Source organism: Scyliorhinus canicula, chromosome 13 (assembly GCF_902713615.1).
Source record: "Scyliorhinus canicula chromosome 13, sScyCan1.1, whole genome shotgun sequence".
NCBI classification, from domain to species: Eukaryota; Metazoa; Chordata; class Chondrichthyes; order Carcharhiniformes; family Scyliorhinidae; genus Scyliorhinus; species Scyliorhinus canicula.
In genome coordinates this window covers 12,609,601-12,634,436 of record NC_052158.1, presented here as the reverse complement: position 1 = coordinate 12,634,436, position 24,836 = coordinate 12,609,601, and the positions used below count along the sequence as shown (strand labels likewise).

Below are 24,836 nucleotides of genomic sequence, written 5' to 3'. Positions count from 1 at the left end.
CATTTTTCATTTCATTCATTTGCCTCCCATCTGTCTCAATGATGGCCTCCCTTTGTTTCACACCACCCAAGTTTAATTAAATGCATTTTATTTTCCAGATCTCACTTCAGTTGGAAACCTGTGTGGTTTTGCCAATAAAAGTTTAAGTGCAACAGGTCAGAGTGCCTATCCGTGGTTTGTAGAAGTTGTTAGCAATCAAAATCCGGTGAGTTTCTGCGATGCATCTTTACTTCTCCAGTGGAGAGTCCGAAACCCACTTATTAACTATTCAGCTAAGTGGCTCATGTCACTCAATGAGTTTGGAGAGGGGGAGAGGGGGAGAGACAGAGTGTGTGAGAGAAAATAAAGAGACAGAATCATAGAATCCCTTGAGTGCAGAAGGAAGCCATTCGGCCCATCGAGTCTACACCGACCCTCCGAAGGAGCATCCCACCCGCGTGAACCCACCTAAACTTTAGGACACCGAGGGGCAATATAGCATGGCCAATCCAGCTAACCTGCACATCTTTAGGTTATGGCAGGAATCCTGAGCACTCAGAGGAAACCCACATAGACACGGGGAGAACGTGCAAACTCCACGCAGACAGTCACCCAAGGTCAGAATCAAACCCGGGTCCCTGCCCCTGTGAGTCAGCAGTGCTGACCCCTGTAACTTGCACACACAAATAGAGATACATGCAGAAACACACACACAAATATGGAGAGACAGACATACACATAGAGACAAATTCATAAGTAGAGACATACACAGACACCCACATACAAGGACATAGGGCAGTATTCTCCCCCCCTCCCCACGCCGGGTGGGAGAATCGCCGGGGCGGCACGCAAATTGTGCCACGCTGCCCCGACCCCCGCACGCGATTCTCCCCTCCCCCCCTGAAACCAGCGGCGTGCAAATCGCGCCGGGCCGCTTGGAGAATCGTCGCAAATGGCGAGCGGCGATTCTCCGGCCTGGATGGGCCGAGTGGTTATGCGTAAACGGCCTTGTCCCTCCAGCTCCGTCCACACCTGGTCGCTGCCGGCGGGTACTCGTCACGAAGGTTTGGGGGAGAGAGTTAAACACAAACGAGACATACGTATAGAGACATGTACAAAGATGGGTATATTATATTTGTTGTGGGAATTGCTGGCTAATTGAACTGAATGGTTTGCTGGCATTTTTCAGAGGGCATTTATGAGTCAACCACAAGGCGGTGGATCTGGAGTCATATGTAGATCAGACAAAGTTTTTTTATTATTTGTTCTTGGGAAGTGGGCATCGCTGGCTGGGTCAGCCCATCCCTAATTGCTCTTGAACTGAATGGCTTGCTAGACCATTTCAGTGGGGGGGGCGGGGCAGTTAAGACTTAACCGCATCGCTGTGTGCAGCGCCGGCCCTACGGTTGCTGGTGCCCCGGGCCAACTGAGCTTTGGCGCCCTTCGGGGGGGGGGGGGGGCGAGGCCAGGGGGGGGGGCGGGCCGAGGGGGGGCGGGGCCAGGGGGGGGTGAGGGGGGGGCGGGGCCGAGGGGGGGGCCCAGGGAGGGGGGCGGGGCCGGGGGGGGGGGGCGAGGGAGGAGGGGGCGGGGCCGGGGGCGGGGCCAGGGCGGACGGAAGGGGACCGAAGGGGGACGGAGGGGGGGGGGCGGCGGACGGAGGGGGGGGGGGGCGGACGGAGGGGGCGGAGGGAGGGGGCGGAAGGGGCCGCACTGGGGGAGGGCGGCCACCGTGCATGCGCTGGTTGGCACCGGCCCAACTGCGCATGCGCGGGACCCGAGTCTCTGGCGTCCGCCAGCACATGGCGCCCCGGGCGACTGCCCGAGTTGCCGGTACCTTGGGCCGGCCCTGGCTGTGTGGGTCTGGAGTCACTTGTAGGCCAGACTGGGTCAGGGTGGCAGATTTCCTTCCCTGAAGTACATTAGTGAACCAGATGCGTTTTTACGACATTCGACAATGGGTTCATGGCCGTCATTAGACTTAATTCCAGCTTTTAAAAAAACATTTAATTCAAATTTCACCATCTGCCGTGGATGGATTTGAACTCAGAACATTAGGATGGCAGGTTTCCTAAAGGACTTTATTGAGCCAGATGGGTTTTTATGGTAAGCGACAATGGCTTCATGGTCATCATTAGATTTTTAATTCCAGATTTTTATTTCATTCAAATTTCACCGTCTGCCAGGGAGAGATTCAAATCTGGGTTCCCAAAACATTACCCTGGGTCTCTGAATAACTAGTCCAGCGATAATCCCAAAACATTACCCTGGGTCTCTGAATAACTAGTCCAGCGATAATCCCAAAACATTACCCTGGGTCTCTGAATAACTAGTCCAGCGATAATCCCAAAACATTACCCTGGGTCTCTGAATAACTAGTCCAGCGATAATCCCAAAACATTACCCTGGGTCTCTGAATAACTAGTCCAGCGATAATACCAAAACATTACCCTGGGTCTCTGAATAACTAGTCCAGCGATAATCCCAAAACATTACCCTGGGTCTCTGAATAACTAGTCCAGCGATAATACCAAAACATTACCCTGGGTCTCTGAATAACTAGTCCAGCGATAATCCCAAAACATTACCCTGGGTCTCTGAATAACTAGTCCAGCGATAATCCCAAAACATTACCCTGGGTCTCTGAATAACTAGTCCAGCGATAATACCAAAACATTACCCTGGGTCTCTGAATAACTAGTCCAGCGATAATCCCAAAACATTACCCTGGGTCTCTGAATAACTAGTCCAGCGATAATACCAAAACATTACCCTGGGTCTCTGAATAACTAGTCCAGCGATAATCCCAAAACATTACCCTGGGTCTCTGAATAACTAGTCCAGAGATAATGCCATGACAACACTGCCTCCCCATAAAACGTACAAACATATACAGAAATACACAGAGAGAGACACACACACGTGCATATGGAAAGATAGCCGCACACACACACACACAGACAGTGAGAGAGAGACCCACACATGTGTGCAGAGGGAGACAAAGAGAGAGAGGGAGAGGCGTACTCATGCACGGAGAGAGACAAGAGAGAAAGACATACACAGTCACACGCCCTACACAGAGAGGGAGAGTATGAATGTGACAGGGAAAGCGTGAGACATCATATGCATGTGACAAATGTGAGAGAGATGCATAGGGAAAGCGAGAGAGGGAAAGAGAGGGAGAAAAAGTGAGACAGTGAGAAAGAGAAACAAAGACAGAGAAAGCATTGAAAATGTCAGACCTTTTGATGCTGACATCCACAGTGTAATTGAGGTAGAAAGCCAAATTACTGGCAGGTCAATGGGGCTGAATCACTGTTAGGCAATCAGTCTCATGGACTCTGAGGGAAGGTGGCTAAAATAAACTCCATTGAGATATAAAGGTCACAGATAGGGAGAGGTGAGACTGTGATGGGATTCAAAGAACGTCAGAGTTAAAATACCAGGAGCCAGGTAGGACAATGAGCACGGGGGGTGCGGGGGGGGGGGGGGGGGGGGGGGGGGGGGGTGATGGTTGGGTGTGACTTGATGAGGGCCAGAGTGTGTGGGTCGCAGAGCTGTGAATGAGGGCAGAGAGACAGTTATGAGAATGAGAGGTGATATTTATTGGTGTGGCTGGGGGTGATCTTGAGACTCTGAGGCGACAGGTGACAAAGTCTATTGGTTTTGAGCTGTCAGTTGGGCCTAAATCAACTTGTCTCCTCCACAGGAATTTCGATGTTCTGGATCCATTGTGGCAAGTGAGTGGATCCTGACAGCAGCTCATTGTTTCGAAGACTTGTCGGGGGGCGTCATCGGAAAGAAAATCAGTGTTGGTAAAGATTGAACACCCTTTGGTGGCTTTTTGCTTCTTTTTGACAGGATAGGATGAGAACATGAAGCAGACCACCCATTACAAAACTCAGCCAGTACCTTATTCCATTGACTGCGACAGAAAACATCCATCCAATGCCTCAAGTCAGTCACCTCTATCGCTGCACCCCTTTCTTCTTGGGATGTTCTGGAAAGGATTTTCATGCACAATGGCCCGGATTTTCCACCTCCCCCTGCACCCCCGGCGGCTTGTTTTCCCGTGACAGAAGCAGATCGCCGTTGGTCATTGGTGGGGCCATCTTGCCAGCCAAAGTCAATGGCCATTCATGTTGCTCGCCGCCTGCACTGTTGGGGAGCCCGCTATATGGAAGGGGGTTGGGGGGGGGGGGGGGGCCTCACCTGTGATGGGCAGCAAGATCATGCCATTGGGAAGGGCCTGAAAATCCCATCCATAGTATTGCACAATGCTTTGCCTGATCTCAGAACCTCGCAGAGAGCTTCAAAGCCAATGAACTCCTTTTGGAACGTATGATGTAGGGAAATGAGGTGGCCAATTTGGGGATAGCAAGCGCCTTTACAACCGGATTGTGATAACTGGTCAGATAATCTGTGTTCCTCTTTAAGTGATGTTGGTTGGGAGGTAAATAGTGACCCATGGCACTGGAGACAAACCTTCAAAACAGTGATCCATGGGATCTTTCACATCCACGTCTGAGGGAAGACAGGGCCTCAGGTACAACATTAAGCGGGAGGGTAGCATAGTGGCAACCCAGAGGACCAGGCAAATGCTCTTGAGCCACGGGTTCAAATCTCACCAATGGCAACACGTGGAATTTTAATTCCTAGAATTGCAAGCTAGTAATGGCGACTATGACACCCATCATTGATTGTTGCAAACTGACTCACGGCTGCTCCTTTCGGGAAGGGAATATACCATCTTTGTGGTCAGCACTTTAAGGGTTAATGTGGTGTTGAGAGTAGCCACTAGAGGGAGCTGCAGATACAACTATATAAGGCAGTGATGCTAGACCGTAGAGGAGGAGTGTATGCAGGAGATAGCGAGTCAAGGTCATAAGAGCAGATAGTGTGGGTAAGGTTAGATTATAGTTTACATCAGTAGTGAGATTAGCAGATGAGTGTAGTTAGATGTTATTGATCAGTTCTGTATTCGTAAGGGCTAAGTGTTGAATCCCAGTTTAGTAGTGTAAATAAAATCCTAGCTTTGTTTAAGTAAAAGCTACACAGTGGTCTTTGTGAACACTACGCCAACCATCCTGAAATAAGCAACACAACGAACACCACAATCTTCACTCTGGTCCGGTCGACGTGTGACTCCAGAACCACAGTGGTTGACTCTTAAAGGCCAGACGAAATTCCTCGTCAAGCCACTCAGCAGGAAACTTCAGAGAGTCGTAAACACAGCCCAGTCCATCACACAAGGGGCTGGTTTAGCTCACCAGGTTAAATCGCTGGCTTTTAAAGCAGACCAAGCAGGCCAGCAGCACGGTTCGATTCCCGTACCAGCCTCCCCGGACAGGCGCCGGAATGTGGCGACTAGGGGCTTTTCATAGTAACTTCATTGAAGCCTACTCGTGACAATAAGCGATTTTCATTTCAAACCTGCCTCCCATCCACTGACCCCATCTACACCTCCCGCTGCCTGGGAAAAGCGGGCAGCATAATCAAAGACCCCACCCACCCGGCTTACTCACTCTTCCATCGGGCAGGAGATACAAAAGTCTGAGAACACGCACAAATAGACTCAAAAAAAGCTTCTTCCCCGCTGTTACCAGACTCCTAAATGACCCCTTTATGGACTGACCTCATTAACACTACAGCCATGTATGCTTCACCCGATGTCCGTGTTTATGTATTTACATTGTGTACCTTGGGTTGCCCTATTATGTGTTTTCTTTTTACTTTATTTTATTTTCATGTACTTAATGATCTGTTTGAGCTGATCGCAGAAAATTACTTCGGTACACGTGACAATAAACAAATCCATCCATCCAGTTCATTGGCAATTAAGGACGGGCAAGAAATCCTGGCTTTGCCAATGGCGCCAAATGCCATGAAATCAAAAAGCAAAACTTCTCTGAAAGGGTCTCATGATTTAATGGGGCTTGGCTTTCTCTGATCTGACACAGGGCCTGACAATGAGAGAGCCGAACTGAGCATAGAGCGTGTACTAAAACACCCAGGCTACAACCTGACCAGCAAGAAGGAGAAGGGCATCCGGGAGTTTTATGATTATGACATTGCCTTGGTTAAGATAAAGTCAAGGCTGAACTTTACAACGTTCATCAGGTAAGAGAAAATAGATCTTTCCTTCGTTTTGAAGCCTTTAGTCTCCAAGACATTCCTTCAGGCCTCTGTATTAAAGTCATTATTCCACTGATGGGGTCCATTCAGCCCATCTAATCCATGCAAAGAAATCAATTCCCCCTGTTCAATCCCTGTAGATCTGACAAGTTTGTTTCCCTCAGGTATCAATCCAATGTCTTTTTGCGAACATTAATTGCCTACGCTGCCACCAACTGCGACAGAATATAAAAGATATTTTTGAGCTTTCTATACTGGATTGTTTCGAGTGACATATTTGCATCCCTGTTTCAATCGCTCCATGGCCTATCCCCTCCCATCTCTGTAATACCCTCCAACTCCACAACAAGCCACCCCCATTGCCTCCTCCCCAAGATAAGTTCAGATGCTTTGTGCGTCCCTGATTTTAATCACTTCACCTTTGGCAACTGTGCTTTCAGTTACCCAAGCCCCGAGCTCTGGAATCCGCCCTCTCCGCCTCTCTCTACGGGTCAGGAAATTATGTCCGGACTGAGGTTAGGGGTGGGGATGTGACCTCCGTTCCAGTCCGGATGGGCTCTGCCTAGGGAACATCCCACAATTACACCATGGGTACGATATAACCGGAGAAACCTACGTCTAGTTTTGAGCGTGTTTAATGGGGTGTTTCGCGACGGCTGAGGCACCAAGAGTAATTTTGGTCTCAGCGTGTTTCTCTCTGACAAAGCTGCACTTAGAGTTGCCAGCAGGGAAGGATCCTCGCAGATCAAGCCGCCATATTGTCTGGCTGTCCCGATCTGCCCCCCCTTTCAACACCTCCCCCCAATTATCAGGTCCAACATCCCCCGTCAGGGTGGACCCCGGGAACACCCCCTCATATCCCCCCTCCACTTGGTAAGGCCCCCCCACCCCTGGGCCCGATACCTGGCAATGCAAACCTGGCACCCGGACACCCTGGAACTGACACCGTGGCAGTGCTCCACCAGGCTTGTAGTGCTAGTACCCAGGCACCCTGGTCATGTTTACTTTATAGGACTCCCACTTCTAGTGTTCGCACAAATGGGGCAGCACGGTAGCATAGTGGTTAGCACAATTGCTTCACAGCTCCAGGGTCCCAGGTTCGATTCCAGGCTCGGGTCACTGTCTGTGCAGAGTCTGCACGTTCTCCCCGTGTGTGTGTGGGTTTCCTCCAGGTGCTCCAGTTTCCTCCCACAGTCCAAAGATGTGCAGGTTAGGTGGATTGGCCATGCTAAATTTCCCTTAGTGTCCAAAATTGTCATTAGTGTTGGGTGGGGTTACTGGGTTATGGGGATAGGGCGGAGGTGTGGACTTGGGTAGGATGCTCTTTCCAAGAGCCGGTGCAGACTCGATGGGCCGAATGGCCTCCTTTTGCACTGTAAATTTTATGAAATGCCAGGTTGGAACGTCCAGGGTGCCAGGCTGGCAGTGCTAAGATCCCCCGGGTGCCAGAGGGAGTGCCAGGGGACCATCTTGCCCTGTCCCCAACTATCCAGTGGTCTCTAATGGCTCGGGAGGCCCAGTCTAGGTTCTATTCCGACTGGTCCACATCATGGAATCCAACACTAAACGGTGCCCTGGCGAAGTCTCACTGGCTCAGACATTAGATCCCAGACACCAGGACAATCCCGCGAATGCATATTTAAATGAGCCTAATAGCTGATTTAAATATGCTGATCTGGATCACTCCCAGTGAGGGCGAGATCCAGATCGGGACATCTCGCGAGACTCTGTTAAATCTGGCAAGGCTTCTTGTGAGATTCAACGGCCTTGTCCCGACTTCAAGTCAGGCGCGACGAGGCCATTAAATTGCACCCCATAAGTTTCATGGAGGCGGAATCCACACTGAGTTTGTCCCAAGGTCTCAATGCGACGGGACTCCACAAAGGGTGCATCCTGCAATTACACCAACAATCCTGTTCAGACAGAATTGACACAGGGAATATCCTGGAATTACATTGATGGCGTCACTAGGGGAAGTTGCACACAGGGAACATCTCCCAATTATAGTGCCAATCTCAATGTGACAGGTTTCACACAATTACACCGATGCTGGGGTTGGATGAGTTCCACATCTGTATAGAAGGGCTTAGCCTGCCGATAGCACTTGGCAAACACAGACTGATCAGGGGCGGTCTTCTCCAGCTATTGCGATCCTCTGGGCACCCTGGGGCAGCAGGGTAGCATGGTGGTTAGCATAAATGCTTCACAGCTCCAGGGTCCCAGGTTCGATTCCCGGCTGGGTCACTGTCTGTGTGGAGTCTGCACGTCCTCCCCCTGTGTGCGTGGGTTTCCTCCGGGTGCTCCGGTTTCCTCCCACAGTCCAAAGATGTGCGGGTTAGGTGGATTGGCCATGCTAAATTGCCCGTAGTGTCCTAATAAAAGTAAGGTTAAGGGGGGGTTGTTGGGTTACGGGTATAGGGTGGATATGTGGGTTTGAGTGGGGTGATCATGGCTCGGCACAACATTGAGGGCCGAAGGGCCTGTTCTGTGCTGTACTGTTCTATGTTCTATGTTCTCTGTTCCTGCTGGCAGCGCACTGCCCCACGCCAGTTTTTCAGTGGCAAGGAGTGGCTTCAATGGGAAATATGACTGACCAAGCGACGGGAGTAGAGAATCCTGCCCCTAGTAACCGGCTGGGGAACTGGAGAATTCAGCCCCAGATTTCTCGACCACTGCTGGCCGGGGAAAGTTTTCCCAATTAAGTAAATGAGACACTTCCTCCAGGATATTCCATCTCTTCAGCTGTTACTTGATGTGTATCTGACTAACGCTCTCCCCCACTTTCTATCCACAGACCAATCTGCCTGCCGTGCACAATGGAAACCAGCGTTGCCTTGCGGATGTCAAAGAATGAAGCAAGCTGCGCCGATCACAGTAATCTGCACTCGCTTTGTATTTCAGTTCCATCCCAGCTCGCCTTGGGTTAAATCAAACAAATCTGATTTATGATTTCCTTGTAGAATAATACAGTAAGGAATTTCACGCCACGGCCACAGCGAGCATGTGGAAATAGTCTGCGATTGTTGTCAACGGCCAACATTTATTGTCCATCCCTAATTACCCTCAAACTGACTGGCTTAGGAACTCATTTTAGAGTCAAAATCGAGGAAAGCAACCCTTCACTTGCACACGTTAATAAACCAGATAGGTTTGAACAAGAATGTAGTGGTCACTATTACTGAGACTTTACACTGTAACTTTTTTAATTGTGCTGTGACGGGATTTGAACCAATCTCCCCAGAGCACGAAAAGGTGTTTCTGGATTTGGACTTGCTGGGGAACATGACGGACAATTTGCAGACGGCAACAAAAATTGGCCGTGTAGTGGGTAGTGTGGAGATAAGCTGTAATGTCCAAAATGATAAAGGTGAATTGGTGGAATGGACAGGAAAGTGGCGGATGGAGTCAACTCGGATCAGTGTGAGGCAATGCATTTCTGGAGGTCAAACAATAAAAGGAATACACAAAAAACAGGAATATACTGAAAGAGGTAGATGAAGGGAGAGAGCTTGGCGTTCAAGTATACAGGTCCTAAAAGGGAGCAGTACAGGTAGATAAGGTAAAGAAAGCATATAGAAAGTCCTCCTCCATTGGCAGAGGCATAGAATATAAGGTTAGGATATAATGTTGGAATTGTATAAGACACCAGTAACACCGCAACTGGAGTATTGTGTGCAATTCTGGTCACCACATGATAAGAATAATAATCTTTATTTTCTGGAGGTTAAACAATAAAAGGAATACACAATAAACATGATAAGAATAATAATCTTTACTGTCACAAATAGGCTTACATTAACCCTGCAATGAAGTCACTGTGAAAAGCCCCTAGTCGCCACCTTCTGGCGCCTGTTCGGGTACACAGAGGGAGAATTCAGAATGCCCGATTCACCTAACAGCGCGTCTTTCGGGTCTTGTGGGAAGAAACCGGAGCACCCGGAGGAAACCCACACAGTCACGGGGAGAACGTGCAGACTCCGCACAGACAGTGACCCGAGCCAGGAATCGAACCTGAGACCCTGGCGCTGTGAAGCAACAGTGCTAACCACGGTGCTGCCATGTCGCCATTAAAGAAGGATGCACTTGGTCTGGAGAGAGTGCAGGAAGATTTACCAGAATGCTGCCATTGCTGAAGAATTGTAACTATGAGGAGAGACTGGAGAACTTTTCTTTGGATCAGAGACGGCTGAGGGGGTGACATGATTGAGGTACACAAAATTGTGAACTGTAGAGATAGAGTAGACAGGAGGAACATATTTCCCTTGGCAGAGGGTTAAAATAACGGGGATCATAGATTCAAGCTAGTTGGCAGAAGGATTAGAGGGGAAGTGAGGAAAAGGTTTTACTACGCAGAAGGTGGTGGGTGTCAGGAATTCGCTGCCTGAGTTGATGGTGGAGGCAGAGACTCTAAACTCTTTTTAAAAGTTCCTCGATCGGACGGGTTAGAGTGCCCGAGGTTGGGGGAGGTGTAGAGAGCAGGGCTGGAGGAGCTGATGGAGGTGGAGGAGGTGAAGGTGGCAATCGTGAGGATGCAGCAGGGAAGGTGCCGGACCGGAGGGGTTCTCGGTCAAACTTCTGAAAAGGATAGGCTGGTCCCATCGATGGTGGAAATGTTCGAGGATGCGATGGTCAGGGGAGAAAACAATGGTGCAAGCCTTATTCTCATGTTGCTTGAGAAGGACAAGGATCCGGTGGAGTGTGGGTCATACTGTCCCCTATCTCGACTGACTGTGGACGCCAAGATATTGGCAAAGGTGCTGCCATTAAGGTTGGAGGGGTGCCTTCCGAGGGTGACTGGGGAGGATCAGACGGGGTTTGAAAAAGGGCAGACAAATGTCATTGAATGCGAGGAGGCTGTTGAATATGGTGCTTTCTCTGGCAGAGGTAAGTGAGACGGAGGTGGTGGTGGTGGCGTTAGATGTGGAAAAGGCGTTTGATCGTGTGCTGTGGAGTTATTTAATGGCGACGTTGGAAAAATTGGGATGGGGCCGAAGTTTGTGGCATGGGTGCAGTTGCCGTATAAGCTGATGGCGAGTGTGTTCACGAATGATATGAATTCAGGGTATTTTGCAATGCACCGGGGAACTAGGCAGGGGTGCCCCATGTCCCCCTTCTTACATTGGCTCTCGAGTTCTTGGCCGTTGTGCTGAGGAGTCCAGGGCTGTGGAAGGGGATAGTGAGGGGGGGGGGGGGGGGTGTGTGGACTGTATGGTGTCCTTGTAAGTGGACGACTTATAGAACATAGAACAGTACAGCACAGAACAGGCCCTTCGGCCCTCAATGTTGTGCCGAGCAATGATCACCCTACTCAAACCCACGTATCCACCCTATACTCGTAACCCAACAACCCCCCCCCCCCAACCTTACTTTTTTTAGGACACTACGGGCAATTAAGCATGGCCAATCCACCTAACCCGCACATCTTTGGACTGTGGGAGGAAACCGGAGCACCCGGAGGAAACTTGTTAAAATACTTGTTATGTATTTCGGAGCCGGACTCTTCAATGGGGGACATAATGGGTTTGCTTCAGAGATTGGGGACATTCTCCGGGTATAAATTGAATTTGGAGAAAAATGAGTACTTTAAGGTTTCCTCTTACTGATAGTTGGGGGAGATGTTTATGGGCATTCTAAGAGTGCAAAAAAAAAAAATCACCAGATGGGACATTTGTAAAGAACTGTCTTCATTGCAGAGAAAGAGCTGCTGCCAATTCTGCGAGCCGTTGATGCCAAGTTTGTTCAGAAAGATCACTACCACCCGGCGCTGAAAAACGTGAGGATAAAGACTGGTGAATCAGTGAGTTACCCTGCTTAAAAACACTCTGCCGTTTTCGACATGCCAACAGTGTTCTGACTCAGCAACGATGAGGGAGCGGTGATATGTTTCCAGGTCAGGCTGACATGTGCCTTGGAGAGGAACTTGCCTGTGGTGGGGTTCCCATGGTTTATTTGTTGGGTTGGGGTGGTGTAAACTGTAGATTGGACTTGCGGTGACCATTGTACGCTGGTGCTGGAAGGAGTCAAAGTAATGGATGCCGTTCAAGTGGGGCTGCTTTGGCCCTGGACGTGTCGAGCTTCTTGACTGTTGTTGGGAGCCGCACTCCTCCAGGCAAGTGGAGAGTATTCCATCACATTCCCGACTTGCGTCTTGTAGATGGTGGACAGGCTTTGGGGATAAGAGGCGAGGGGTTAATAATGGAGCCAAGGTCAACACATGACCAAACTAAATTGATGATTAATGTGATCATTTTCAATGTCCTGCACAGGAAAGACCTTTGTGTGAGCATGATGCACTCAAGGCTTCCATATATGTTAATGTGAGCGATGTCAAAGATGTGGTCACTGACCGCTTTCTATGTACAGGAGGAAGTACACGTATGGATGAGGCCATCAGCTGCAAGGGTAAGTGTCTCAGTGTGTCCCAGTGCTCTCCTCGCCCAAGAAGCATTTAATCTCGGGACACTCCTTTGCCTTTTTCACCATCGTCCTGCAATTTCATCCTTTTTGGATAATAATCCGATTACCTCCAATGCCTTGATTGAATCTGACGCATAGTTATTCTAATAATCTTTATTGTCATAAGTAGGCTTACATTTTTAAAAATAAATTTAGAGTACCAATTAATTTTTTCCAATTAAGGGGTAATTTAGCGTGGCCACGCCATCTACATCTTTGGGTTATGGGCGTGAAACCCACGCAAACACAGGGAGAACATGCAAACTCCACACGGACAGTGACCCAGAGCCGGGATCGAACCTGGGACCTCGGCGCCGTGAGGCAGCAGTGCTAACCACTCCACCACCGTGCTGCCCCTCAAGTAGACTTACATTAACACTGCAATAAAGTTACTGTGAAAATCCCCTTGTCGCCACATTCTGGTACCTGTTCAGGTACACAGAGGGAGAATTCAGAATGTCCAAATTACACATCTTTCGGGACTCATGGGAGGAAACCGGAGCACCCGGAGGAAACCCAAGCAGACACGGGGAGAACGTGCAGACACTACACAGACAATGACCCAAGCCGGGAATCAAACTTGGGGCCCTGGCGCTGTGAAGCAACAGTGCTAACCACTGTGCTATCATGCTACCGTTATGGACAGCAGAGGGATTTATTTAACTAGCCCATGATTTCTCCTCTCTGTAAACTGAAAGGTGTTTTAATTTTAATTGTCCCGTTTATAAGCGGTGCTGTGTTTCACAACCCCTCAGCTTTGATATGAACCATTTTCTCGTAATCACCCCACATCAAACTTGTGGTGGGATGAACTCCAATCATTAATTTATTTGCGTGGGCAGCTGGAGGGAAAGGGGGTGATCGTGTAGCCCTCTGTACACTCAGAAAGGAAATACCACAGAGAAGAGATTTATTGTTTCATGTGAGTCCAGAGTCTGGAATAAAAGAATGGAAGTTGGCAGGTTGAAGTCCAATGCTGGATAATTCACTTTGTCAGTCAAGTAGCCTTCACATGAGGAGATAGGCACACTGAAATGAATCAGTCTTGTAGATGACGATATAGATGTTTCAGGAGAAACAGGAGCTAGGAGCCAGGTTTTCAGTCTGGCAGATTGAGCTTTGCAGTATTGCATTATAACTGGATCCACAAGCTAGAAATTCATGTCACATGACTCCCATCTCTCCACATTGTCTTTGACAAAGAGTGTGTGTATCCGTTTGACTGGGTTCCCCAAGTGGTTAAATGTTCCAACTATTAAAGCTTGAAACAAAGGTTCTTTATCCGAACAGAAGGATGGACTCCAGTTGGTCGGTTTAGCTCACTTGGCTGGACAGCTTCTTCATGATGTGGAGCAAGGCCAACGGCATGGATTCAATTCCTGTACCAGCTGAGGTATTAATGAAGGCTCCTTGCCCGAGGTGATCCTCAGGTTAAATCACCACCAGTCAGCTCGCCCCCTCAAAGCGGAAAGCAACACCTGGGACTATGGTGACTTTACCTTACCTTATGATGTACAGATGGACTTTGTTTAGTTCTCTTTGAATTTGGTCTCTGCAACCCACAGGGGTGTTCGTGTCTCAGATAATGAGGCACAAGTTTTTGCAATACTGCCGTTGTAGCTGCTTCAGTAAGCGGCATAAACAGGCATAGCATTGGTCATTTCAAAAGACCAATGTTCAGTTTTTAAAATTTTAGAAATTAATGATGAGGATAGATATTTTAAAAATATTCAGTGTGAGGGCTTTGCCTCCTGTTAATACTCTCAGGCAGTGAATTCTTGATCCTAAGCATGAAAAAAAGATTTTCCTCATGTTGCCTTTTTACTAATAAATCTGTACCCTCTGATTCTCGATCCTTCCACCAATGGAACAGGCTCTCCCATCTGTTCTGACCAGGTCCCCCACAATGCTTTTGAATACCTCCAGCACAATCCAATCCTTTTACACGAGTGACCACAGTTAAACTTTTTCTCACTCAAGGGCAAATTTCGGAAAGGTATACGGTTTGGCACATTAAATATGAATTTAGGAAAGTTTTCAGAACAAGTAAAAGAACAGAGAGGATGGAAAGCAGCAGGAATCTAACTCCACGCACAGCAGATAAGAGGACAACAATGAAAAGGGGGGCGGTCAATGCAGGATTGAGGGTGGTGAACCTCAATGTATACAGTATATGAAACCAGGTAGATGAGCTTGTTGCACACATTGAAATTGGCGGGTACGATGTTTTGGGCATCACAGAGACATGGCTGCAAGGGGATCAGGGCTGGGATCTAAATATCCAAGAGTATTGTCCTATCAAAAGGACAACATGGTAGCATAGTGGTTAGCGTAAATGCTTCACAGCTCCAGGGTCCCAAGTTCGAAACCTGGCTTGGGTCACTGTCTGTGTGGAGTCTGCACGTTCTCCCCGTGTGTGCGTGGGTTTCCTCCGGGTGCTCCAGTTTCCTCCCACAGTCCAAAGATGTGCAGGTTAGGTGAATTGGCCAGGCTAAATTGCCCTCAGGGTCCAAATTTCCCTTAGTGTTGGGTTATGGGGAAAGGGTGGAGGTATGGGCTTGGGTAGGGTGCTCATTCCAAGAGCTGGTGCAGACTCAATGGGTCGAATGGCCTCCTTCTGCACTGTAAATTCTATGAAATGACAGGGGACAGGTTGCCTTGTTGGTAAGAAATTAAATTAAATCAATAGCAAGAAGCAATATAGGATCAGAAGTTATAAGAATCTGTGTGGGTAGAGTTGAGGAATCGCAAAGGAAAAAAGGCCCTGATGGTAGCTATGTACTGACCCCCTAGCAGTAGTCAGGATGTGGGGCAGAAAATAAATCAGGAGATATAAAATGCATATAAGAAAGGCAATATTACAATAATCGGGACTTCAATACTCAGGTGGATTGGGAAAATTAGGTTGGTACTGTAGCCGATCCCAAGGAAAGGAATTTATGGAATGTCTAAGAGATTTTTTTTTGGAGCAGCTTGTGACAGGGCCTACTAGGGAACAGGCAATTCTGGCATGGGGATGTGTAATGAGGCAGACTTGATTAGGGAACTTAAGGTGAAGGAACCCTTAGGGAGCAGTGACCACAATATGATAGAATTTACCCTGCAGTTTGAGAGGGAGAAGCTGGAATCAGATGTAATGGTATTACAATTAAATAAGGGTAACTACAAAGACATGAGGGAGGAGCTGGCCGGAGTTGATTGGAAAAGGAGCCTGGCAGGGAAGATAGTGGACCAGCAATGGCAGGAGTTTTGGTGGGTTATTCGGGAGGATCAGCAGAAATTCATCCCAAGGAGGAGGAAACATGCTAAGAGGAGGACGAGGCATCCATGGCTGACGAGGGAAGTCAAAAACAGCATAAAAGCAAAAGAAAAAGCATTCAATGTGGCGAAGATTAGTGGGAAGCCAGAGGATTGGGAAGCCTTTGAAAGCGAGCAGAGGACAACCAAAAAAGCAATAAGGGGACAGAAGATGAAATATGAGTGTAACGTAGCTAGCAATATAAAACCGAAGGGACGACCCTTTAAAACTGAGATCAGTGGGCATGACTTCAGCCAGAGGGTGGTGAATCTGTGGAACTCATTGTCACAGAAGCCTGTGGAGGCCAAGTCACTGAGTGCCTTTAAGACGGAGATAGATCGGTTCTTGATTAATAAGGGGATCAGGGGTTACGAGGAGAAGGCAGGAGAATGGGGATGTGAAACCTATCAGCCATGATCAAATGGCGGAGCAGATCCAATGGGCCGAATGACCCAATTCAGCTCCTATGTCTTAGGATCTCATTGGAGAAAAAAATATTGCCAAAGCAATGAATTGACTATTTAAAAAAGTAAATTATAAGAATCAACATTAAAATGTGCCAAACAGCAGAACTCACCAATAAAACTTTGTGTTTGCCTTTTCTTTTAAAGCAAGGCTACAGTGAGAGACAGATTAGGTCCACCAAGACTAGGGAAATGTGTGGGGACTGGACTGAGTTCAGGAGTTAGGTTTAATCCTTACCTTGTGTTTGTCTCTTGTGGCACACACTCTGAGCTGGTCTCTATGTAATTCATACAAAAGTGGGGGTCAAAAGCAAGTTGACTTTCAGTAGTCATCCTCCTTTTCCGTTTGCTTCGTGGACAGGAGTTTGGGGACGGAAAGAGATGTGTGTGTCCATCCTGCTTACTCCCAGTATCAGAGCTGAAAGGGCAGCACGATGGCGCAGTGGTTAGCATTGCTGCCTCATTGCACCGAGGTTCCAGATTCGATCCCGGCTCTGGGTCACTGTCTGTGTAGAGTTTGTGCATTCTCTCCGTGTTTGTGCAGGTTTCACCCCCACAACCCAAAGATGTGCAGGCTAGGTGGATTGACTATGCTAAATTGCCTCTGAATTGGAAAAAATGAATTGGGTAATCTAAATTTATTTTTAAAAAAGTATCAGGGCTGACAGCCTCACACAAACTCTCATACACACACACACTCAGACTCACCCACAAATTCACCACCCAGAACTGGAATGTTTGGACACTTCACCTTTAAAGGAAGAATTCGGGAGTGTGAAGGTGCTAAGCTTGTGCTTCCTCACTGCGGCCTGTTGGAGACTTCAGCTGCCCCAGGTGGGTACTGTTGCAACGACTGCTGTTCCTCATGGTCTCCTCAGCCTGCTCTGCCATCTTGACGCCTATACTCCTTTCGGGGCCTGGCGTCTGTATGGATGGGCTAAAGCGAGTGCAACCAAAGGTAAGAGGTCGAATCCTGCATGGTTGCTCACTTTCACACCTCTCCTCCAATCATACTGTTTCTCTCTCGCATTTGCTGCTGATGGGCTCACGAGGGGGATGGCGGGCCAGTTTGTTCCCCGTCGGACCTCAGTTGGACAACCCTGCTCCATCCAGTCTCTTAACTTTCTCTTTTCCAAGGAAGACTAATTTCTCCCATCAATCTGAAGTTACTCATCCCTGGAACCATTCTTGTGAATCTTTTCTGCTCTCCAATGCCTTCACATCCTTCCTGAAGTGTGGTGCTGAGAACTGGATGAAATACTCCAGTTGAGGCCAAACTAGTGTTTTACACAAGTTGAACGTGACTTCCTTGCTTTTTTGTACTCTATTCTCTTATTAATAAAGTCTAGGAAGTTGAATGCTTTATTTATGGATTACAGAATCATCTCAGTTGCTTTCAAGTTCAATATACGTTCCTCATTGCCACCGGGAGTGTAGTTTCAGATTCATGTCGTTTAACAGACAGTAGAAGAATAACCATTTGAAGGTGACTAACTCTTGTATTTGTTTCTTTTTAAAAGGAGATTCTGGGGGACCCTTGTACATTCAGAAACTATATCGAAATATTCAGGTCTGTATACAATGAAGCCAAGTAGACCTAACAGATAATAATGGTCAGCCGAGTCTTACTCAATATTAGTGCAGTCAAGGGGCTGTGAAATCTTGAGGGGCTTCAGGGCCATGGAGCGACTGGAGAAGTTGGGAAGCTCCTTCCTAGAGCACAGAAGGTTCAGGGAAGTTTAGTAGATGTCACAGAGTCAGGACGACATAGAAACAGGCCATTCAGCCCATCGGGACAAGGTCAGTATTCCAAATTATGAGGGGCTTCAATCCAGTGGATAAAGCAAAGCTGTTTCCAATGGAAAGAACAAGGGACTGTGACTAATTGGATAGTCCTTTCAAAGGGTTGGCACCGAGACAAAAGGCCAAATGACCTCCTCCTATGCTGCATCATTCAATTATGATGGCACCATGATTAAGAACCAATGAATGTTTTATTACACTATACCTGGTCACCCAAAACATCACAGGGTACAATGGATAACTTTGTAGTCAATGTGGCTGGATATGTGTGAATGGTGGTTCACTTGTACAGAGCCTGCACACAGGGCTGACACGCGTAGCCAGTGAATCTGTTTGGAGGGTGTTTGTTCAGGGACATCGGATGGACTCCCATTCAGGTTGGACCATGCGATCACTCCCTGCACAAGCAGCTAGGATGTTAACCTCATGCAATGCTCGTCTGGAGGCTTAGCTGAGATCTTGGGTTCTGGAGTGGGGCATGAGGTGGTGAGTTGAGTCTAAACTTCAAGTGTTCAAAGCCTGTGGCTCCCCCCATGAAGGAGACCTCCAGCGTTAAGATTCTGGAAGAGCTTTTAGAGTCAGAGAAATTGCGAGGAATCTTTACTTCAAGGTGTACTGGGAGCTGGGGAGAAATGCAAATTCTAAACTAAGGGCTGCTTGGCTATTCAACTACAAAGGTATCACCAGCGTCCTTTCTCTGCCCCCCACTTTTGCTGCCCTTTAGCTTTTCACTTCCCAGCCAGCTGGGGCTCGATTTTTCCCATTTAAACTACGAGACCATAGAATCATAAAATGGTTAAAGCACAGGAGGCCATTCAACCCATTATGTATATGCCGGCTCTCTGAAGAGTAACTCACCAAAAGCTAGTCCCACATCCCCCACCACCACCTATTGCCGGATAAGCGTTTCTCACTTCAGGGTCTTGTCCAATTCCCGTTTGCCAGCTCATGATTGACTCTGCCTCGACGACACACTCAGGCAGTACTTTCCAGATCCGAGCATAAAAGCTTCTTTTGCCAATGTGCCCTCATTCTCAATCCTTCCACCAGTGGGAACGATTTCTGCCTCTCTGCACTGCCCAGACCTGACCCTTCATCATTATGAATACCTCCAGATAGAGCTGTGAAGAAGGCCTATGTGTGCTAGCATTCATTAGCAGAGGGATTGAATTTAAGAGCCATGAGGTGATGATGCAGCTGTACAAAACTTTGGTAAGGCCACATTTGGAGTAATGTGTGCAGTTCTGGTAGCCTCATTTCAGGAAGGATGTGGAAGCTTTGGAAAAGGTGCAAAGGAGATTTACCAGGATGTTGCCTGGAATGGAGAGTAGGTCTTACGAGGAAAGATTGAGGGTGCCAGGCCTTTTCTCATTGGAACGGAGAAGGATGAGGGGCGACTTGATAGAGGTTTATAAGATGATCAGGGGAATAGATAGAGTAGACAGTCAGAGACTTTTTCCCCGGGTGGAACAAACCATTACAAAGGGACATAATTTTAAGGTGATTGGTGGAAGATAGAGGGGGGGATGTCAGAGGTAGGTTCTTTACCCAGAGAGTAGTGGGGGCATGGAATGCACTGCCTGTGGAAGCAGTTGAGTCAGAAACATTAGGGACGTTCAAGCGGCTATTGGATAGGTACATGGATTAGGCTAGAATGAGGGATGTAGATTAATTTGTTCTTAATCTATGACAAAAGTTCGGCACATCGTGGGCCGAAGGGCCTGTTCTGTGCTGCATTTTTCTATGTTCTATCAAATCTTCTCTGAACCTTCCCCGAGGATAAAATCTACGGCTTCCACAATCTGTCCAACTGATTGAAGTCTCTCATCCCCAAAAACCGTTCCTGGAAACCTTTTTACACCCTTTCCAATACCCCAGTTGAGGGTAAGTTAGTGTTTCAACTCTCCACCACGGCTTCCTTTCTTTTGTAGAGCAAGGAATCGCCCATGTAAGACAAAGTTGAGGAGTTTCTCCTCTCGGAGGGGGGGTTAATCTGTGGAATTCTTTACCGCAGAGGGCGGTACAGGCTGGGCCGTTAAGTACATTCAAGGCTGAGATACGGAGATTTTTAATCAGTAAGGGAGTCAAGGGTTATGGGGACACAGTGGAAAAGTGGAAGTAGGATTCTCATATCGGTTCAGTCATGATCTCATTGAATGGCAGAGCAGACACGATGGGCATTAATCTTATTCTTAAAGCCCAGCATTCTTCATTAACCACTTCTCAACCTGTCCTGCCGCCTTCAGTGCACATATACCATAAGGCCGGTGTCCTTTGGAGAGCGAGCACGTGGTGTCTACCGGCACAATTCAGGCCTTCCGCCGCCGGTGGGCATTGTGGCGTTGCGCTGCATCATCACCCCTGGGAATGACATGCTGCTTTCACTTATTAGGTTTCCTTTCGATGTTATGCTTTAGTTAGTGCCCCCACTAGGGGCTGTCACCCCTTCTCCTTTGTGTTTACTTCATTGATTTTTTCTCTCTCTCGTTCTGATCAAAAAGTTTAACCCCTTTCAGGATCCCCTCTGCTCTTGCACCCACTTCTTGACTAGTTGCCGAGTTCCTGTGAAAGGCGCCATCTAAATGTTGTCTTTCTGCCTTTCCAGGTGGGAGTTGTAAGCTGGGGAGTTAAGAACTTGTGTTCAGTAGAACGACTGCCAAGAGAAGCCAGAGATTTCCACATCAACTTGTTTGAGGTGCTGGGCTGGCTGAAGCAGCACCTGGCCAACAGTACCAGATTTCTGGACCTGTCCTAGTAGCTGCCGCATGTTTCCAACTGGCTACCGAGTGGATTCAACACCATGTTTTCTAGCCTGCTAAATAACAGAACTGCCTTGTGTTTGGATAATTCTCGCCTGCCTTACGGTGTTTTGATGTTTTATATGACCTGTAATTCCCTGATTTACCATAAGACCATGAGACATAGGACCAGAATTAGGCCCATCGAGTCTTGTCTGCCATTCAATCATGGCTGATATATTATTTCTCATTCCCATTCTCCTGCCTTCTCCCACTATATATACTTGCGCAACTGGACGAGTTCCCGGCGCAAGAATATTTTTGTGATTTCATAGAATTTACAGTGCAGAAGGAGGCCATTTGGCCCATCGAGTCTGCACCGGCTCTTGGAAAGAGCACCCTACCCAAGGTCAACACCTCCACCCTATCCCCATAACCCAGTAACCCCACCCAACACTAAGGGCAATTTATCACGGCCAATCCACCTAACCTGCACATCATTGGACTGTGGGAGGAAACCGGAACACCCGGAGGAAACCCACGCACACACAGGATGTGCAGACTCCACACAGACAGTGACCCAAGCCGGAATCGAACCTGGGACCCTGGAGCTGTGAAGCAATTGTGCTATCCACAATGCTACCGTGATGTCTGCGATCCCAGGTATCCACGCAGCAGGAATCTCTCATTTTTGCCAGTCCCCAAGGATTTCCCACTCTGGATGCCCCGTGGTTCTGCAGGGACACAACTTGGGACTCCCACTTCTGCTCCAATCTCTGCGTGCAATTCAGATGCGCGCTGCCATACATGACAATCAGTAGTGCAATTCACAATCTGGGCAGGGTTGCCAAAGCTTATTAGTTACTGGAGTGGCCAGGAATTAAAGATTAGGCTGCGTTCATTCGTGCCGCAACACCATACTTCCTACACATGCTCAGGCAGATTCCACAGAATGTACAGTGCAGAAGGTCTAGTCTCAGTGTTACTGTCAGCATTAAAATTACAAGTTGGCTTGATGAAGACTAACAATAAAGTTTGAGTTACCCATTTTCCCATCCGTGCAATCGTTAACAAATTGCAAGTTATTGGATCCACTCTATGGTTTAGCAACTGTTGCCTCTGTTAAACATGATTCAGTTAATGATGATGGTAGATAATCAAGGCGTTTCAGGAAATGAGATTCTCAACTTCCAATGTGAAGCACTGATTGTAATATTTAGTTGAAGGAGCACTAATTATAATATATTTTGCAAAAAAAAAAACCAGTTTGAAAAGAAATTTGTCCGAAGCAAAGTCCCTGGGATTGAGTGCGATTATCTCAGCACTGTTGCTTCACAGCGCCAGGGTCCCAAGTTCGGTTCCCACTTGGGTCACTGTCTATACGGAGTCTGCACGTTCTCCCCGTGACTGCGTGGGTTTCCTCCAGGTGCTCCGGTTTCATCCCACAAGTCCTGAAAGACAGCATGTTAGGTGAATTGGACATTCTGAATTCTCCCTGTGTACCCGAACAGGCGCGGAATGTGGCGACGAGGGGCTTTTCACAGTAACTTCATTGCAGTGTAAGCCGACCTGGACAATAAAGATTATTATTATATAGCGAGGTGCAGAGTCTTAGTGTAAGGACGCAGCACTCTCGTTGCGATTGAGATCTCAGTGGAGGTTGGGAACCGGAATGAACTGTTGCTGGCAAATTCTATTTTTCTTTCCTCTCAGTTTGCCGCAGTGGAATTGATGCTGGTCCACATTGTACATGTTTCCAAACGGCTGTACACGGTGAATGCAGTGAGACGGTCAAGTGTGGTTTGAGCAACTACTGATACCTTTCCGGTCAGCGGCAAGAGTTACAGTCTGGAAGGTGAAACATGCTGAGAGGAAATTGGGCATGTGCGTACGGCTTTTTGTTCGCATTTGGTCTGTTCATTTCCCTCGGTCAGTTGCCAAATTATTCATGACGGGGATGGGAGAGTAAAGGCCATATAACCAAGTGGGGCATTTGGCAACAGAACAGCTCCTGAAACGTCAGCTATTCTGCCAACCAGGATTGGCTGGGGGGAGAGAAGAGTTCAGTTCCTCTGTTATAACCAGATGTTTAAAAACCCAACTGGTTAAAAAATGAAGGGGGAGAAAGAGAGAAGGGGACCAAGGTTTATTACAAACTCCAATCATCCTAAAGTCGTTGGAATTGACCCATGTGGGCTCGAGGGAAGCATGACGAACCGGACGGCTCTTTCAGAGCCGGCAGAGGCATGGTGGGCCGAATGGCCACCTGCTGTGTTTCATCAGTCTGTTTTAGTGCAGTTGTTAACATTTATATTGCAGTCCTGCATTTATCTAGCTCCTTTCATGGCCTCACAAAACAATGCCTAAAAGCAGCACAGACTGAATAAGCCAAAGGGCACTTTCAGGGCTCTAATGAGGTGGCTGAGAGTCACACACCCACGTACGCCCACACAGACGCCCATTGCCTGGAGGCCCTTCTCAACCCCAGTCCCAACCCGCAGCAGATCAGAGGCGTGGAACTCCAAGTCCTGGTGCCTGCCAGGGGTATGATGGTACGAGGCAGGAGGTGCTGTGCCGAGGTGGGAAGCTCAACAATGATTTCCCCGACACGCAGTTCCCCACCCATGGATTCTGACGATCTCCGACAGCGGCAAGCCGGGCCCTGCGGCGCACTAACCGGAGAGACACGGCTGGATTGAAAGGCGCAGGCTCTTGCTCGGCTGTTTTATTTATATGATGAGAGGCGGCAGTGGTAAGTGGGTAACGGCCCCGGGCGGAAAACGGCCGTCACTGGGTGTACAGGCTGGCGGCGAACACAATGTCCCTCTTGATCAGGTTTGAGGCCTGCTCCATTTTGGCGTTTAAGGTGGGGTCCCCGATGATGCGAGCAGCATTGCGCACATCGCGACATGTCTCGTTGAGCCGCTGGATGCACCGCACGATGATTCCTTCCTGGACGTCAGTGAGCCGCGTGATTTCAGCAAAGGGCTGAGAACAAACAGCAAATGCAGCATGTTACTGGGAGCAACAACAATAATAACAACAGTTTTGTGTTCAAGCTGCTGCACCAACAAAAACCTCAGACCAAGCCAGGTAAGCAGATATTAGGGCAGGTGACCAAAAGCCTGGTTAAAGAGGCCGGCTGTAAGAAGTATCTTAAAGGAGGAAAGCGAGGTGGGAGGTGCAGGGGTTTAGGGAGGGAATTCCAGACCTTGGAGCCGAGGCAGCTGAAGTCGCTGGCGCCAATGGTGGAGACATGGCAATCTGGGAGGGGCTCCAAGAGCTGCACATAGACTGGAAGGCTGGGGGTTGATGGAGATCACAGAGATGGTGATCGCACGCACTGGGCAATAGGGGCAGCAGCAGCATCCGTTTACACAGGCTGCAAGCTGGGAGATCAGTCAGACTGGCAGTAAAATATCCCAACCTGGAGGTGACAAGGACAACAGCTGAGGGTTTGAGCAGCAGGTGAGCCAGGGGCAGAGTCAGCCAGTAATGCTATGAGGTGGAGATTGGTGGGCAGTATTGGTGGCAGAGCAGGTATGTGGTGGGAAGCTCACATTGGGGTCAAATGTGACAGCACGGATGGGAACAGAATGGCTTAGTCACATATAGTGACAAGGGAGAGGGATGGAGAAGGCAGCTAGGGAGCAGGATTAGCGGCAGGGATCGAAGGAAATGGCTTCAGTCCTCTCACTATTTAACTAGGGGAAAGAAACAACAGGTGTAAAAAAACACAATGCTCTAAACACCACCACATTTTGTCTTTTTCTAAAAATCTCTTTTACGCAATATTTACACCCATCGAATAAAGACAAGAGTCAGCCCCATGCCCTCGCTTTCTCTTCAGCACGGTAGCATGGTGGTTAGCATAAATGCTTCACAGCTCCAGGGTCCCAGGTTCGATTCCTGGCTGGGTCACTGTCTGTGCGGAGTCTGCACGTCCTCCCCGTGTGTGCGTGGGTT

The 24,836-nt window shown here is 48.3% G+C and overlaps 2 protein-coding genes across 2 annotated transcripts in view; one reads left to right on the top strand and one right to left on the bottom strand.

Annotated features, from left to right (window-relative positions):
* The window catches only part of LOC119976752 (complement factor B-like), a 62,966-nt gene extending 41,992 nt beyond the window's left edge, over positions 1-20,974 (top strand). Inside the window, exons 11-18 of the mRNA XM_038817488.1 lie at positions 99-205; positions 3,686-3,791; positions 5,937-6,096; positions 8,906-8,985; positions 11,805-11,908; positions 12,378-12,513; positions 17,850-17,899; positions 20,738-20,974. Coding sequence (XP_038673416.1) covers positions 99-205; positions 3,686-3,791; positions 5,937-6,096; positions 8,906-8,985; positions 11,805-11,908; positions 12,378-12,513; positions 17,850-17,899; positions 20,738-20,887 — 893 coding nt within the window. The 3' untranslated portion in view covers positions 20,888-20,974. The remainder of the gene's footprint in view (positions 1-98; positions 206-3,685; positions 3,792-5,936; positions 6,097-8,905; positions 8,986-11,804; positions 11,909-12,377; positions 12,514-17,849; positions 17,900-20,737) is intronic.
* A 2,586-nt stretch (positions 20,975-23,560) lies between these two features.
* The window catches only part of skiv2l (SKI2 homolog, superkiller viralicidic activity 2-like), a 77,253-nt gene continuing 75,977 nt past the window's right edge, over positions 23,561-24,836 (bottom strand). Inside the window, exon 29 of the mRNA XM_038817487.1 lies at positions 23,561-23,858. Coding sequence (XP_038673415.1) covers positions 23,658-23,858 — 201 coding nt within the window. The 3' untranslated portion in view covers positions 23,561-23,657. The remainder of the gene's footprint in view (positions 23,859-24,836) is intronic.